The sequence below is a fragment of the Ostrea edulis genome, chromosome 6 (assembly GCF_947568905.1).
Source record: "Ostrea edulis chromosome 6, xbOstEdul1.1, whole genome shotgun sequence".
Lineage (NCBI taxonomy): Eukaryota > Metazoa > Mollusca > Bivalvia > Ostreida > Ostreidae > Ostrea > Ostrea edulis.
This window is the reverse complement of record NC_079169.1, coordinates 45,880,830-45,899,061: the sequence shown is the minus strand read 5'-3', so window position 1 is coordinate 45,899,061 and position 18,232 is coordinate 45,880,830. Positions and strand designations below refer to the sequence as shown.

The window sequence follows — 18,232 nt, the reverse complement described above, 5'->3', positions numbered from 1 at the left end:
CTCAATATCCCCTTGCTTATCGTAAGAGGTAACTCGATGGCTGCAAAGTTTAGGCCTTTGAACAGGGAGGAATCTTTATCGTGCCCCACCTGCTATGACACGGTGCCTCGGTTTTTGCGGTCTCATCCGGAGGATGTCGCCTCTTACGACAATTCAGGGATACTGACTACTGAGGACCCATTCTAACCCGAATCCCTCACGGGATGAGAGCGGAGTGGAAATTGCACGTTTTAGTGTGTATGTACACCACAATATGGGGAATAACTTTATATATTTCAGTGAACTATTCGATATGAACACAGCTTTGTACATGTAATGTTACGATAGCGACTGCTTTACTGATGAAAGGTGACGATAACAGTGATCAATCGCGTTACTCCTACCAGGTACAAGGAATACAAAATAGTTGGGCAAACACAGACCTCTGGATATACATGTACGAGAGGTGGAATTCAGGTGCCTAGGAGGAGTAAGATTCCCCTGTCGACCAGTCACACCCGCTGTGAGCCCTATAAATTGATCAGGTAAACGGAGTTGGTAGTCAAAATCGGTGTGCCAAGAAGGCCTAACAATCGGTATGAAACACATCAGACAGTATTTGACCCAATGATAGGATGTATTTGCAAACTAGATCATTATAACAACCATAGAATTTGCGAAATGCTGACTTTAATTCCTGTGGGGATCCGGGTTAGAATAGGTCGTCAGTACCCCTTTGCTTGTCGTAAGAGGCGACTAAATGGGGCGGTCCTTCGGATGAGACCCAAAAAACCGAGGTCCCGTGTCGCAGCAGGTGTGGTACGATAAAGATCACTCCCTGCTCAATGGCCATAAGCGCCGAGCATAGGCCTAACTTTTGCAGCCCTTCACCGGCAATGGTAACGTCTCCATACGAGTGAAATATTGTCGAGAGGGATGTAAAACAATTTTATATTCAATCAATTAAACGAGAGTGTTGAAATTTTCGTATCAACTTGTTTTTCAATAGCCTACCTCGATTTAAAAACTGATCATTTCTTTCTTTAAGTTAAGCCTAGTGACATCAGTATCAAATAAATAATGTATGTAGTTCCGGATAATATTGGAAATCGTTCGTGGATCCGTTGAAAGAATGTTGTTTACTTATACATACATGTGTAACTATGTCCGAAGACATTTGTAAGATACGTATTTTTTATCCGGATCATACTGTGCATGTTCTGATCACCTCATATACTTCCGGGTAGCACACCCATAGTAGCTGGTGCGGAAATTGGGAAAATATTTCTAGATTTTCACAAACCAAATTGGCAAAATAAGCAGAAACTAGCAATGAACAGTTGTCAAATTTCTACAATAAGTTACAAAATACCGGAGTAAACATGAAAGGTTGAAGATAACGAACAGTGATCAATCTCATAAATCCCATAAGCAGTACAAAATAGATAGTTGGGCAATCACGGACCCCTGGGCACATCAGAGGTGCCTAGGAGGAGTAAGCATCCCTTTTCGACCGGTCACACCCGTCGTGAGCCCTATATCTTGACCAGGTAAACGGAGTTATCCATAGTCAAAATCAGTCTGCCACGAACGGTCTAACAAGCGGTAACATCCCTCTTTCTCCCCAAAATCATTAACAGCGAAAAATGCCTGCAAATATGTGTACTGTCATAGGATTTAAAACAATAGTTTAGGATGTGTTCACAATTTTAAAGAGATTAGAATGTTGACACTTCATATTCAGAGAGAGGGATTCAAATAATTTCTTTCCGAAAAGGATTCGAATTGAAGTTGGATCACTTTTGATTTAAAAATATGTTTTATGTGAAAGGTGTGTGTCGTAAGAGTAGATCTACTGTAATATCACTAATACAGTCGCATGTGTTCTTACGTTAAAGAACTGTTTCAATTTATTTTGATCGGTTTATGAGGTCCATCAAAGATGAGTATTACTATCTAATCGTTCAATCAATTATTCATTCCTACGCATATTGCTGTATTCTTCCTCCGCCAATTAGGCCCCTTATTGGGTTTTTTAAGTATCCCACGGGTTACTAAATAAAAGAGATATAGAGTGAAATTATGAATTAAGACAGTTTCTATTTCTTGTTTGTCTTCGCATTAGTTGGTTAGTTGAACAGATATTCAGATCAGCGTCCTCCTACAAACCAGGAGTTATGAGATTGATCACTGTTCGTTATATTCACCTTCCATGTTTCAGTTATAGTGTCATGAGTGATAATTCAATGAAATCATACTGTTAAATTACTTCATAATTTTTTGTTGACAAACACAACCAAAAGCTAATATGTACCAGTTGCAACCTACTTTAAGAATGATGAATCGCCAACTGTAAATAAAAAGAAAAAACAAACAAACAAAAAATTAGCTTGTCAACAAAAAATGGAAATACATGTAACATGATATTCTGATTTCAACTTCACATATTTTAAAATGACAATCCAAGGAAAAATGTATGTAATTTAATGGAAAATAATTCGGCTCAGATAAAATGCATGTATTCGCTTCTGATCATTCTAACAACAAAACATCACAAACCTATCACAAACGTCATGAGGAGATTTGATAAATTTACAAGTGTGAGGTAGATCTATCTCATTGAAATTCTCGAAGATCAGTATGATATGGCAAGCAAAGTGCATTTTTGAAAATATATATTGTCTCTTACATGCTTGTATGTTACAAAATGAATCTTTCCCCGATAGATACAGGTATGTGCCTGCAGGCGATCTCAGAATACATTTACTTGTATATGTATATGTGAAATGATGTGCATTCATTTTGATTCAATTCATACGGAAATAGCAGGCCACATAAAGCACTGTCCAATAGTTGTTCTCTCTCGACAATTTCCTGGTTCGGTTCCATTACGAACACAAATCACTTCATTTCCAACGGCATAAATTGGGGCTAAAATTGTCCCACCCACAACTGCTAGTCAATTTCAACTTCTTGTTTTATCACCGTCTTGTCGTGTTACTATCTGATGACGGATTCATATATTGTTCTGATGTATGTGTTTCTGAAAGAAGAAATCAAAAGATTATATCCGTCATTAAATGAAATCACTTTTCAACTTCCTTCTACTGCGATCACTTTGCTGCTAAACATCTACCATGATTTACGAACTCATTGAAACATACATTGCTGTTAGCAAAAACGAAATATCTAGAAAAGAAAGCAAAATGTAGATATAACTTAATTTTATCTATGTAGAAATTGAAAGACATTAGCTTTCATTTAGTTAACACATCAATCACAGCGCATTCCGGATTCCAACTGCCGAATGACAAATAAACGTTCCATATTCAGGTTTCTATAAGCATTTTGGGCGTTTTCGCAACAGCAGTGGCGTTCTATAACGCATGATGTGACCGAAGACTTCCGTAATCATTGTCGATCTTCCTGCCCCATTAGATTTACAAGCAGAATATCATCGAAAAACATCGTCCCTCACACATTTGCCACTGTATGTATTCTCCAGCATTTCGTTTGTTTGAAGGAGTTTCTTTCCGAGCTCTGTACAGAATTTTAATAGTGCACGTTGTTTTGACTTTACGTCAAAATCAATAGCGGCGGCGGAATTTGGATTTCAAATACTGTACTTGCAAGAAATACCAACAATTTTCATATTTTAGCGTAAATTCCTCGATTTAGCTTGTTGAAAATACATGAGTGTTTGAAATACAACGCTTCACGCATTTCATGAAACACGAACGCACTTCATGAAATATGCCACCATGAAGCGTCCAGTTCATATACCCTCATGTATTTTCTAAAATGAAATTTGTTCCTTATATATACTTTTAATTCACGTTATTACGCCTTTGTTTCGCGTTATTACATGTACATATGTTCTGCACGTCTTTGTTTTGGGTTATTGCGCCTTTGATTTGCATTATTACGCCGTTGGTTACGTTATTATGCATTTTGCGTTTTATCGCTTTTGATTCGCTTTATTACGCCCTTAGAAATATAACATGTATTATTGACGCTTTCATATAATAGAAAATTGTAATAATGTTACTATTCCGCATAGTTTACTTTATTATATTAACTTTATTTGCTACACATATTGTACAAATTAATCTATGTAAATACGTTAAATACATGTATATGGACTTGTATGAGTCTTGGTAATAAACAATACTACGGTTATGCAATACATTAATAGTGTATATTGATTGATTGCATGAAAGGTGAAGATAACGAACAGTGATCAATCTCATAAATCCCATAAGCAATTCAAAATAGATAGTTGTATATTGTTTAACGTCTCTCTCGAGAATCTTTCACTCTTATGGAGACGTCACCACTGCCGAAGAAGGGCTGCAAAATTTAGGTCTATGCTCGGCGCTTATGCCTGATTCCCACTCGTGAGAACCATTACGAACGCCAAGATTGATGGTGCGAGTTAATCCGATCTGATACGATTTGTAGCGCTTTAATCCCGTTACATTTGTTGGTCATGATAGATAAATTTCAGTAATTACGATCTGAACACCCGTTCAGATACGATCGCGTACGTTCTGATAAGTTTGCCCCGATCAAGTTCACGATTGGACCTCAATCTTATACGATCATCACGATTCGGGTACCCGGTTTGGGACGTTCAGATACGGTCGTATACGTTACGATACGTTATCACGAACTAATCCGCTATGTTGCGATAGCATATGATTGTGATCGCGATGTCTTTCACGATCAGGATCGAAGATTATCACTGTTTGAGTTAAATTGGACCCCGACGGGTGTATATACAGCCCGATTGACCTTTGACTTCATTATTTTAACATCTAGAAAATGAACAACACAACCCACAATCCTTAGAAATGGCGGAAGTTGAGGTTAATGGCGTGACATTTGCAGCATTACTGTATGCTTATATTATAACTATCGTGGGACGGCGCAACACATTGCAACAAAGGGTGGTGTTTACCATGTAATAATATGTTCCCACTATCACGACTCGCGGTACGATTGAAATCGTGGTATAATCGTGGTGACCGTATCAAATCTTACCCAAGCTTGGCGTCAGTCAAATCGTGTTGATCGTAGAAAATATTTTGACCGTCATTTTTTTTTAAGGATTAACACGATTGATTTTCAGTCGTTATAATCGTATCAGATCATATTGCATCGTAACAAAGTGCAACATTTCGCATCTAATTATGCTCCCAAATCGTGATGATCCCGATCAATATTTTACAAGGTAAACACCACGCTTTGTTTCGATGTCCCACGATCTTTCGCGATAGTTGTAATATAAGCATACAGTAATACCGTAAATGCCACATTGTCATCAACATCAGCTTCCGCCATTTTCAATGGTTGTGGATTATATTGTTCATTTTCTTAATGTTAAATAAAATTGTAGCGTGGGAATCCGGGTTAGAATAGGTCCTCGGTACCTCCTTGCTTGTCGTAACAGGCGACTAAATGGGGCGGTCCTCCGGATGAGACCACAAAACCCGAGGCCCCGTGTCAAAGCAGGTGTGGCACGTTAAAGATCCCTCCCTGCTCAATGACCATAAGCGCCGAGCATAGGCCTAAATTTTGCAGCCCTTCACCAGCGGTGGTGACGTCTCCAAATGAGTGAAATATTCTCGAAAGGAACGTTAAACAATATCAAATCAATCAATAAACTTTAAGAAAATTAAGTCAATGGTCAGTCCGGCTGTATATAAGATTAAGTCAATGGTCAGTCCGGCTGTGTATAAGATTAAGTCAATGGTCAGTCCGTCTGTGTATAAAATTAAATCAATGGTCAGTCCGGCTGTGTATAAGATTAAGTCAATGGTCAGTCCGGCTGTGTAAATAAGTCAATTGTCTGTCCGGCTGTGTATATACCCGTCGAGGTCCAATCGTAGCTCAAACAGTGGTCATCGTCGATCTTGATCGTGAAAGACATCGCGATCACAATCGTATCCTATTGCAACATAGTGTATCGGTTCGTGATGAACTTGTCGTAACGTATACGAACGTATCACACGATCATCGTCCCAAATCGGGAACCCGGATTGTGATGATCGTATGACATCGAGGTCCAATCGTGAACTTGGTCGGGACAATCTTACCAGAACGTATGTGATCGTATCTTTACGGTGTTCAGTTTGTGTCACTTGAAATTTATCGTCACCTTTTCGTATCAAAGCGCAACAATTCGTACAAGAGCGTATTAACTCGCATCACCTCGTATCAAAACCCGAAATTAAAAAAAAAAACAACAAAAAAAAAACTTCCGAGATCAGCTAAGAATGGTCAATCGTGGCGTTCGTAACAGATAGCACGACAGTGGGAACCAGGCATAAAGGATTAAGTTGGTATCATCACGATTTTGGAGCACGACTGGATGCGACAATTATGTTGCGCTTTGTTACGATGCAATACTATCTCATGCGATTATAATGACTTAAAATTAATCGTGTTGATCGTAGAAAAATTATTGACAGTAAAATGAAATCATGCCGCGAATCGTGATAATGTGAACTTAGCATTATGGTCACTGAGCAGGAATGTGGATGTATCTTTATCGTGCCACACCTGCTGTCACACGGGACCTCGGTTTTTGCGGTCTCATCCGATACCCCATTAGTCGCCTCTTACGACAAGCAAGGGGTACTGATATTCTAACCCAGATACCCATATGGGAATTAAGAGTGCATAATGAGTGCGTTTCTGAAACAAAAAGTATATAAAATGTACATGTATAATGATTGGAGGTATAATATCTAGATTAACTAAACATTGACAATTAAACTACACCTATCATCAGCGATGGTATATTCTCATTATGAGGAGTCATGTGAAGACGTGTCACGAGAACGGATGAAATTGAGAATCATGAAAGACATGCACTTTACAATCAGCAAAATTGTAAACATCCATTTGTATATATAGTTTCTAGAACAATTATTAAAAGAAATGATCTGTTTTGCATTGGTAAATTTATGCTACAACTCCAATATACATGCTGTATGATTATTACCTGCCAAAATTATGATTGTGCAAGCTATTCCTGCCATTAACAGCATAAAGACGGCCCAGAATACAAGTTTCCCAGCACTCTGCGGAACTTTAGTTTTTTCTCCAACCAAAATGGCTTTGTACAGATTTCCTTGTCCATAGGGATGAACATACTGTCCATTTAGGGGTTGTCTCAAAACTTGATCTACGATATCAGAAAACTGGTGGTCATCTAGATACCCATCATCGGATTCAAACGCTGGATTCGTAAAATCCTGTGATGACTGTAAATCAAAGAAAAATATTGTTGTTTCTCCAAGAATACTGTGATTAAGTACAGATGCATTATGTCCTACGGTAATTCATACCAGAGTTTTAAGGACTGACACTGGAAACTGATTTTTCGATATACATGTAGTATCTGCTGTTTATCTAGGATTATCAATTTTAGATGGCGTCTCTTAACGATCTAACGTTTACAAAGGATTACATCGCTCGATCAATAGCTTCTGTAACTTATAATTAATAAATCAAGATCAATAACTTCTGTAACTTATAATTAATAAATCAAGATCAATAACTTCTGTAATTTGTAATTAATAAATTATGATGGAAAACATATCAAAGTGAGGGGAATGTAATCAATATATACTATATCTAAAATCTGTTTTTATATGTTAATACTGCCCGTTTGTCATCTTTGAGAAACACTTTCATTGATAAATCTATCGACAATCATTTAAAGTAAGTCATTGCCTATCAACACCCCCCCCCCCCCCCCCTTATCAATACGATATCAGAAATTTATATTTTTAAATCTTGATTGACATTGGAATCATTCGAGGGCTTGTCTTAATTGCTCAGTCATTGCCTTGTTATTATTATCACTATGACAAAATCCCATCAGTAGGTGACAATGTGCACTTAGCTTATACAAAGTGCATTTATTAAGTGACAATGCACATTCAAAATGCAGCCTAGTACACAGGACATTTGTCAGGTGACAATGCACAAATACAGAGTGCAATTTGTGCAGTATTCGCGTCGGTCTGTTAGGAAACTGTAGATACTAAACATTTATCTTGAATTTAGTTTGATTGCAGCTGAAAAATGAGGTCCATATCTAATGTATGCAAGGCACACTGTTTTAGAAGGAGCTCGATTCATATTTAATAAAATGAAAAAAGCAGTGTGACGTTTTGATATTTTCATAGGGTTTTCCATGGAAACATCATGTTCAAATTAGCATGATAGACAGCTCATTTTCTTAATACAGAAATTTAATTTTCAATAATGGCTTGAGTGTTAACAATCTGAATGATGCATTGTAAGTGGAAGATTCCTTTTCACTGGATTTCCGAGAGGAACAAATTCGCGTTATACCGGTGTGTGTGTGTGTGTGTGTCAGTAAACACGCTTTACAACAAAACCACCATTTTTATCACCCAGTACAACAGTATTTATATGTCTCTTGATAAAGACGCGGGTTGCGTCGAAAATTTGAGATTTAAATAACCAACAGTGTCGTGGCCTTTTCAGTGCTTTTACAATTTGTTTTACTGGCCTTGTATCTTCTCAGATCCGACACTTTAAGAAAGTAGGGTGTTGTTGGGTTTTCGTGCTTATATATGTATATATATATATATATATATATATATATATATATATATAATCTGCTCTTGTAACAGTGATACTGCAGCTGCCAACTTGAACAGACTGAAATCACGATAGAAACCTGTCCACGATAGAAACCTTCCGTATTTTCTGACGCTCAACAGTAATACACCCAAATTCGTTTTACACTCTATCTGCAATGAATTGGTACAGCATCACTGAAGACACGTATTGTTCAACGTCATGTATTACTATTCCAAAACTTTGCCCAGATTATTATGCACGTTTATCATTAATACGAATTTTAATTTTGCCATAACTATATGCAGTGTATATACTTATGTATCATATATATATGTACAATAAATATTAAATTACATTATAAAGATCTATTTTAAATACATATGTATGTATTTTCAATAATGGCTTGAGTGTTATCAATCTGAATGATGCATTGTAAGTGGAAGATTTACTTTTCACTGGATTTCCGACTGGAACAAATTCGCGTTATACAGGTGTGTGTGTGTATATATATATATATATATATATATATATATATATATATATAAAATCTGCTCTTGTAACAGTAATACTGAAGCTGCCAACTGTATGTATATATTATGTATTTTTATATGCATATGTGTAGCCACATACATGTATGCACCAAGGGCTATATAATATGAAATTTGTAATTCTACTCTGTTAGATATCAGCTCGAGTGGATGTTTGATTAACAGTCTCGATTACTTGTATATCAGTGATAAGACTGCCTTATTGGTACCGTCTGTGTGGGAAAATAATTTATACTATGAGAATACAACGCCACATAACTATTGTTGCTTCATTTAAAATTCATGTCTATCATATTAAAAACCATAGTCTCCAGCCAGCATATGACTTATGAGATACTATGTTAGACACAGATTAGAAAACCTATAATTTGTATCCCTTCATAAAAGCATTGCTTGCGTCATCTGAAAAATGCATAGTCTTTATGTATTTGTGAAATACTAATTTCCTCTCGAGAATTTTTCACTCATATGGAGACAACACCATTGCTGGTGCCTTAATAAACATGCACACAAACACACATACTATAGCGTGGAAATAGCAAACAATGAACTCTTAAATGATCATAACTGCCTAAGTGAAGAAATATTTGATATAAAGCACAGAAAATTTCATTTTACTTTATAAGGATACCCACTTCCGCCTCTATCCGGGCTTGAACTCACGACCTGCGGAACCAAATCACCTAGCAACATGTACATGTAACCAGCGCGCTCGACCATCTAGGCAAGTTTATATATATATATATATATATATATATATATATATATATATATATATATATATATAAGTTTATATATATATATATATATATATATATATATGCAAATAAAAATCTTCATATGCTCTGTAGTTTTAAGAAATGATGCAGATACCATATCTGCGCAAAAGATCTCTCTTTTCATCCGCTACACATTTAGTGTCACAATGGTCACACTGACGGTCACATATACTACGGGTAGAAAACTGAAATACATAATCAGACATTGAAAGGATATAAACCAGATAACATCCAAAATAACATCGGGATCTAATGATTTGGTCTTCTTTTATATTAAATTTCTTCATGTCAGTTTTTGTAGCTCCCCCCCCCCCCCATTTTAATAACCCACTACCGTTTAACAGCTGTTGGAAACTTTGACCTATATACATATACATGTAGAAGTGCAAGTCAGAACCCATAACCATTAATCACAATATCGCATATTCTATGATAATCTTCTAACTACACGAAATTCAGTACCACTGTTTCACAAAACAATTAGAAAATATCCGTAAAAATTAATTACACGTAGCTTACCACAATTTTAAATTTTTGATCCTGCATCCTACGAAAACAAAGTCCCGTAAACCTTTGTGTTTGAAATATCGGAAAATTTGCAATAACACCGACAACAAACTTTTCATTAGGAAAAGCAAAAGTAACATGCTGTTTGGGCCTTTTAAGCAAACTTAATGGTGTTCAGCAGCTGCAAAATATTTCAAAGGAAACAAAGACAATTAAACTGAGCCCGTTTATATTAATACATTTCGGGAAATGACAGATCTGACATCTATATGTAAATCAGGGTGTTTTCACGTGCCAACAGGGTGCAAGTCCAATAAGTGGTATACATCACGGTATAGACTAAGGTCATTTATTACGCTCAGTTGTCCAACAAGTTATATAATGCAAACAATAACAATTTGAATTTAATTGGCGGGATTGATGAGCTACATGTATGCAAATTAGCTCACGACCTGTTACCAATTGCAAGCCCCGAGAAACACAGGTATTTGACAGGCAATGTTATCATATAAAGTGAATTGTTGAAGCATGGAACGAATTGAATTTGTTGTCGAAAGTTTATACCAATCAAAAAATCGATTATTGTAATCCAAAATGTATTACTTTCTTTCATGTTTAAAGTAATGGCTGTTTTCAGTAGGGCATGACTTGGTTCTCTGTCGCTTTCCCTCTGTTTACTGTTAACTGTGACGGGATTCCTATTTCAATACGTGGACGTTGCGTGCATTTCAATTCAGCCTTTATTGTATTTATTGATTGTTTTTTAAATAAAAGAATATTAATCCAAGGATTATAACACCTATATACGCGTACGAAAATGACAATGGGCATGCAACAGATTGAGCAATCACATATGATAAATGGCAAAATCGCTATCTCTTCAGGGCGCTAACCAAACTGCACCACACAGGCTGTATGCTAAAGTACTAGTATTATTAAAAGTATATACTCCGCAAGATAAAACGAAGGTAATTATTGCGATTCTTGTAATCATTGTGATTTCCCCCCATTTTTTTCTCCATAGCAATGTCAAGGAATCGTTCCGGGGGGAAAAACTCTAGACAGCCTTGTGCGTGAGCTGAGAACTTGCATATGCATGACGATGCAAATACTGACGCTGACAGGTCTTAATCATTCTCCGAGGAGATTACTATGTTTAGTGTAAACATTATTTTATTGCAATATAATCAGGTACATGCAGTGCATTGAACAATGAGGATGATTTCAAACAGAAGTATAATAAATTACAATAGGATTCAGAAACAAGTTCTAAAACTTATATTAACCCGTTTCCTTTATGTAAATTTACAGTTGTGATGATCTGCCCAAATGGGTGGTATAAGCTAAGATATTGTTTTGTGTGTTTGATTAAGGTATATGTTCATGTCTATAAGTTCCTAGATTCATGGATAGCAGCAATTTCGGTTTATTCACTCTGATCATATAATGGTACATACCATTACAACTATACATTTGCCAGAGGTACATTTATATAAGAGATAATATATAGGCTTGAATATACAATATACAAACGCTTAACATTAAATCGTTGATCAATTTACACGATGCACATGCAATGTAGCCGAGACAGATTAGGAATTATTCACACTACTCACTTTTTTCTTGTACCTCCCATATAGTTGAATTACGGGGGACAATCGATTCGCTCCTTTCATTTTGGGGAATGTAATGCCATGTTCTGGGGTGGGTTTATCCATCTGCGCAGGGGTTACGAATATACTTGGTTCCGATATAGTATTTCGCAACTTACGTAAATTCCGGTTAACGTTTACAGAGTCTGAAAGTGGATTCACATTTTCAAGGCTGGTTGGCAGGCTGGTTTGTTTTGGTGTAGATTTCGGTCGTGTAATTTCCGGATTTCCCAGAATTACTCCGCCATCTTTCAATTTCTTCTCATGACCATTATCAGACATCGCAGCTCCATCATTTGTAGGAGTTTCGTATTGCATGGTTATTATCTACAATGTGATGCAGGAAACATTGCAAATCCAGCTGTCATCGATTCTGTAATAACAGTTTAAAACTTAGGTTTTAGTAAGTACTATTGTTAATAGATTTGAATATTTAATGAATCTTCAACACAAAATTACTTTCTCATGGGTTGACCTCACATACAGAACAGTTTCATAACTCCATCAAGCTGGTTTTTATTATTTCATTTATTTATTTCTAATTATATTTAAAAGCATGTGTTCACAATTCTATCCCTGGAATATGCATATCATTTGACTTGTTGAAAAAAGCCGCAATATATGCATAATTTGTGCATGTAATTGTATTTCCAATGTTCTGCCTTCGATATGTTTACCAATGATATTGATAAGCATTTCCTCAAGGATGCCATGTAGTTGTGAAGAATGTGCGCATGAATATTGATAAATATAGTACTTTAACGACTGGGAATTCCGACAGAAATGAAAATAGAATGTAAATATAAAAAATATATATTGCAAAATTGAAAATGCAGAAGGGGATGATTTGCAACGCTTCGCACTGGCATACTTTTCATAAAGCATTCTGACATAAGCATCGCAGTTCATACCCTCATGTATTTTCAAAAATGAAATTTACTTCTTATGCATGCCGCGCCGAATATTGATATTTGACATGAAAATGTTTAAGTAATGAGAGTGTATGTGATTTTCAATCTAGCGGAATATTCAACAATGTTCGGATATTATGTTACAGTAGCATAGGGTGAATTAATCGATTCAACTGCAGGTAAAATGCAGGTACTTTCAATTACATTCCACTGATTTGATTGTATTAGGTCGTAAAATTCTTCGATCTGCTTTTGAATTTTGTAACTGTTTGATCTTAAATTAGTTTAAGCGGAAGACGACGGATCCTGAGTACAAAATCGATGCCATTAAATATTTGAACTTGTTCTGTCTTCCTCAATATTAAAGACCTTGAGAGTGTGCTGAAATACATGAGATAGGACACAGATATCTAAACAAGTTACTGTCCATGAGCATGCATATTTGTGGTGAAGTAATGGCCATGTTGCAAATCATTTCTTATGGAAAGCTTTAAGAAAGAGAACTGACATCATTTAAAAACATCTATGGTGACACACGTGTACATGTAGATATATTTAATCGTATGACTAAACCCTATAATCTATACGTAATACGTACAGTTTTACATATAGTCTCCTACCCACGAAGTCGTAGGGGACTTTGGTTTGCACTCCGTCCGTTCGTCTGTCTGTCTGTCCAGCAAATCATCTTTCCGCACTTTTTTCTCTGTTCTTGCAGACATTTATTTCATATTCAGTGCATTACTTTGCCATAACAAGTTACAGATCAAGTTCGAATTTCTTCTCGGTCGGTTGATTTTTCACTAAGTTATGGCCCTTGGACTTAGAAAAAAACACTGAAGCGTGAATTATCAGTTTTCCGGACTTAGTTATCTGTTTTGGAAGATTTTATTTCATCTTTGGTAAATTGCTTTACCATAACAAGTTTGTTCCGTTAATTTTCACTAAATTATGGCCTTGTACTTAGATAAAAAGCATGAATGATCAGTTTTCCGGAATTTTTATTTATTATTTTTTTGTGTTTCCAGATATTTGGTATATGGCTAAGTATTCAGTAAAGAGTTGCCGGTGTGTGAACTGTCAGAAAAAAATTAATGTATCTGTAAACAAAGCCTTCATATAAAAGGAAGCAATGCATTTTTAAATGTCTTGTTACGTCCAACATGACCTCTGACCAACATGCTATTTTGCTCTAATTTTATGTTTTTCTACTAAAATAACTATCTTTATACATGTAAAATATTAATCTAGAATCATTATCCTATCAGAAAATCATATGATCATGATTTGAACAGCTATTTTCAAAATTATACATTTTGTCACACACCGGCAACTCTTTACTGAATACTTAGCCATATACCAAATATCTGGAAACACAAAAATGTATTGTCTGACGACCCCAAATCCAATTTGTTTTTGTACCTATAGGTAAAACGGTTTTAAAGGTCCAACCAAGAGAACCACGTTACGTCCGAATTTATTTTACTTCCGACATCCAAGAGTTGCATAGATTGATAAATTTCTCTCACATCTGATCAGATATTCTCTAGAATGGTTACAAAAACAAATTTGATTTGGGGTCGTCAGACCATGTCACAAAATAAGCATGCAAAGAACAGGCGATTCAACATTTCATATTAAAATATTTTATTCAATAATAAACTTTTCTCTGTGAGACCGTTTCTTTTATCTCTTCATCAAACTGTTAATTAATTAGCCACAACTCAAAATAAGTAAATTTTAGTCCAAGAAGTAGGTACAGTTTCTAAAGTCATTTGGCCCAAAATATCGATGATTTCACCTAGAGCTCAAACCCTGACATTCAAATAAGGAATGGATTAGCAAACCAAAAATCCGCTCAGTTTGATCATCAAAATGGTTTGTGTCATATGACGAGATCTAGAAGTTGGCATAAAATTGCAGAAATGCCATTTTCAATGATAATATCCACAATTTCAGGTGGTTTTCCTTTCAGAAAACATACAGCGCATGCGTCGAGCAAATTCATATTGAGGTATGTTTTTCATCTTAAAATAATACACAATATATATCATATTCATTTTGCTCGACAAATGCGCACATCTTTTCCTGAGCAATAATCTGTATGACATTTGACAGTTTTAAGGCTTATTTTGAAAAAAAAGGCGGGAAATGTCTTATTCATGATGTCATAATACTATCCAATTAGGAATATCATTCTCATTTTGTTGACATATTATACCTGGAATATATTTTACTTTCTTAAAACACTGATTAAGGTTAATTCCAGACACATTTTATGGAGAGAAAAAAATTGGGCCTTTTTAATGTATACAATCGTACCTTGTTCTTACGAAAAAAATGCATTTTGGGGGATATCCATGTTTGAGGGCGAAGAAAAAAATATTGGCATTAGTATCTAGATTCATAACTGGACAAAAATATCCCGAAATATTAGCACCTACCGTGTGAGGACAGAGCTCAATCAAAGTATTCTAACTTTAGACAGTTTTGATCCGCCTATTCATAGAACACGGGAAACTCTACGCAACTAATGTAAACAGTGCATTGTGACGTCATATTCAGCGTCGATGTTTAGCAAATACACGAACATAGGAGATATGGTACAATTGCGTTAATCGAGGAGTGATTATATATGATTAAGAAAATAAGATATACATGTTTTTACGGATTTTATGTAACGTCTCAGAACGACGTGAACCAGGGTACACGAGATTTAAAATTGAAAAATACATGTCAATGCAAAATTTTCAAGTCCCATTGGTATGGTTCAATTTTTCATTAGGCCTAGTTTCCTATATTTTCCTTTTAAACATGTATACGCGTGTTACCTATAGGGAGAGCTCCGCTCTCACGGCCCTTCACAAACACAATATATTCCAGATAATATTTATTAGGTTAAACCAATGTAAGAACACCTACGAACAACAGTTAAACTGCATTAAATTATGAAATTTACCAACGTATTCTAAAGTACTCTAGTGTACTCTGTTTAGTAGAACCGCTTCTAAATAGTGTAAAAGGTTTAATCCCACGTCACGTAGATCACTTTATTGCAAATACACGTATAGTATATCGACCTGAGGAAATCATCCCAGAAGTAATGTACGTACAAAATAAATAGTGTGACTATGAATTTAGATAGATTGATTGATTGATTGCTTATTTAACGTCCCTCTCGAGGATCTTTCACTCATATGGAGACGTCACCAATGCCGGTGAAGGGCTGCAGATTTAGGCCCATGTGCGGTGCTTACGGCCTTTGAGCAGGGAGGGATCTTTGTCGTGCCACACCTGCTGTGACATGAGGCCTCGGATTTTGCTGTCTCATCCAAAGGATCGCCCCATTTAATCGCCTATTAGAAGCGGTACTGACGACCTATTTTAACCCGAATCGCTACATGTATTTAGATAATGCAATATTTGTATATTTTTTATGCTGATGAACTGAACTATATGTATATTTCATGTAGGACAGAAATGTACGAGAAAATTTTCCATCTTTATATTAGAGAGAAACGATACAAAAGTTTCAAATTTGGGAAAGGAATAAACACATTTATTGACAATCTCTTTCATAAATATAGGCGTAAAATATAATCAGAAATATTTGTCAAATCAGTTTGACATTCGGGTAAGAACTTGCATTGAAGGGTAGCATCGGCCTTATTATAAAGTAAGAGGGGGGCTTAAGGAAAAAAAGAATTACCACTGACACACTAAAATCCATACATCTTGCAGTTTTTTGTTGTAATTTTGACTTTAGAATTTAAATTGTTTTAAAGGAAACTATAGCAGAAACATTATAGTATGTAAGTACATGTATATTCATTGCAAGGAATTTTTACATAATTTTCAGAACATTCTTTTGTCACTTTCAATTTTTTTTTTTCAATTATCAACGCATTTCAGCATTGTAATCGCGGTGTAGAATTATTAAAAGTTTTAAAACGCCCAAGTTGCTAGCTAATGACCCTTTCAGAAACAGAAACAAGATACACTGTATCTAATGTATCATATATATCACAAATATACAGCCTCACCTCTAACGGAAAAAAGCCTGAAACACATGTTGTCGACTTACCCACTACCCGTGCTCTGTGTCGGCGGATCTATTGATTTTTTAACCTGTCGTCGGCCATCAAAATTAACGTATAGTAGAATTACACACCTCAAAGCAGTGTTTCTGGTGGGTTCTTTAATCACAGTCATATGGCTAAATATTCAATCACAGGAAATCTATATTATGGAAAGTAATCCCACTTCGATATAATCATCTGGTCTAGCATTTGAATATTTTTTCACTTTGTGAAAGACATGTTTGATAATCGACTCCATATACTCACGACGCACCGTGGTTTTTAAATTGTCTTCGTCATAGTTGTCATTTGGGTTTTAATGATAATCAGAGTCGATAATTTGCCGGTGCGAAATAAGTCCCCCGTCTATTAATGATGCATACGTACTGCACCAGCGGTCTCTCAAGAGTCAATCATTTTAATGGTGTTGATCAATCAAACCATCGCAAAGGTCCAAGGATAACATGCTGAAACACCAAGGAATCCTACCATGTCCTGACAGCTGCTGGTAATAGCAAAACACTTAAAGTTCGTCAATAATAGCATCTGGTCTTCTTACGATTTTTAAGATTATTCTCATTGATTAGTTGATTTTAATGAGAGCATGCCATTATCTTCCATCGAAGGTATTATTGACGCTTCCCGGTGGCATTATAAGACAAATGCATTCACAATTTAAGGTATGTTTTTAAAAAGTGAGTCAGGTCTTACAATGGCTGTTGTGTTAAATATGACTGTACCAATTAACCCTGCTACTTGCAGTTAATTACATATAATTGTAAATCAATGATTAACACACATTAAAGATAGGTCGTAGACTATTGGAGCAAAAGTCAATTATAAATTTGCATTGTGTTTCATAGCGATTGCTAGGCCGTTTTTGGCACATGTATTTTGACTATGGATTACTCAGTGTATCTGATCAAGATAAAGGGCTCGACATCGGATAACCGGTCGACATCGGTAAGCATACCCTGCTGACGACTGATCAACAGGGAATGCCTACTCCTTCTAGGCATCTGATCCCACCTCTGGTATCTCCAGGGGTCCGTGTTTGCCTGATCCCACCTCTGGTATCTCCAGGAGTCCGTGTTTGCCTGATCCCACCTCTGGTATCTCCAGGGGTCCGTGTTTGCCTGATCCCACCTCTGG

The 18,232-nt window shown here is 36.0% G+C and overlaps 1 protein-coding gene across 2 annotated transcripts; it reads right to left on the bottom strand.

The window, feature by feature from the left end:
* Nucleotides 1–2,448: 2,448 nt before the first annotated feature.
* On the bottom strand, nt 2,449–17,614 carry LOC130046808 (uncharacterized). 2 transcript variants are annotated; one of them, XM_056139776.1, is made up of 4 exons: nt 17,086–17,614; nt 12,055–12,463; nt 6,989–7,250; nt 2,449–3,022 (listed from the first exon to the last, which is right to left on the bottom strand). In XM_056139776.1, exons 2-4 carry the CDS (start codon nt 12,406–12,408, stop codon nt 2,961–2,963), a joined length of 678 nt encoding a protein of 225 aa, XP_055995751.1. In that variant the 5' UTR covers nt 12,409–12,463; nt 17,086–17,614; the 3' UTR covers nt 2,449–2,960. The 2 variants fall into 2 exon arrangements, with proteins under 2 accessions (XP_055995751.1, XP_055995750.1); XM_056139775.1 differs by having other exon boundaries at nt 17,173–17,613.
* Between the last annotated feature and the right edge of the window lie 618 nt (nt 17,615–18,232).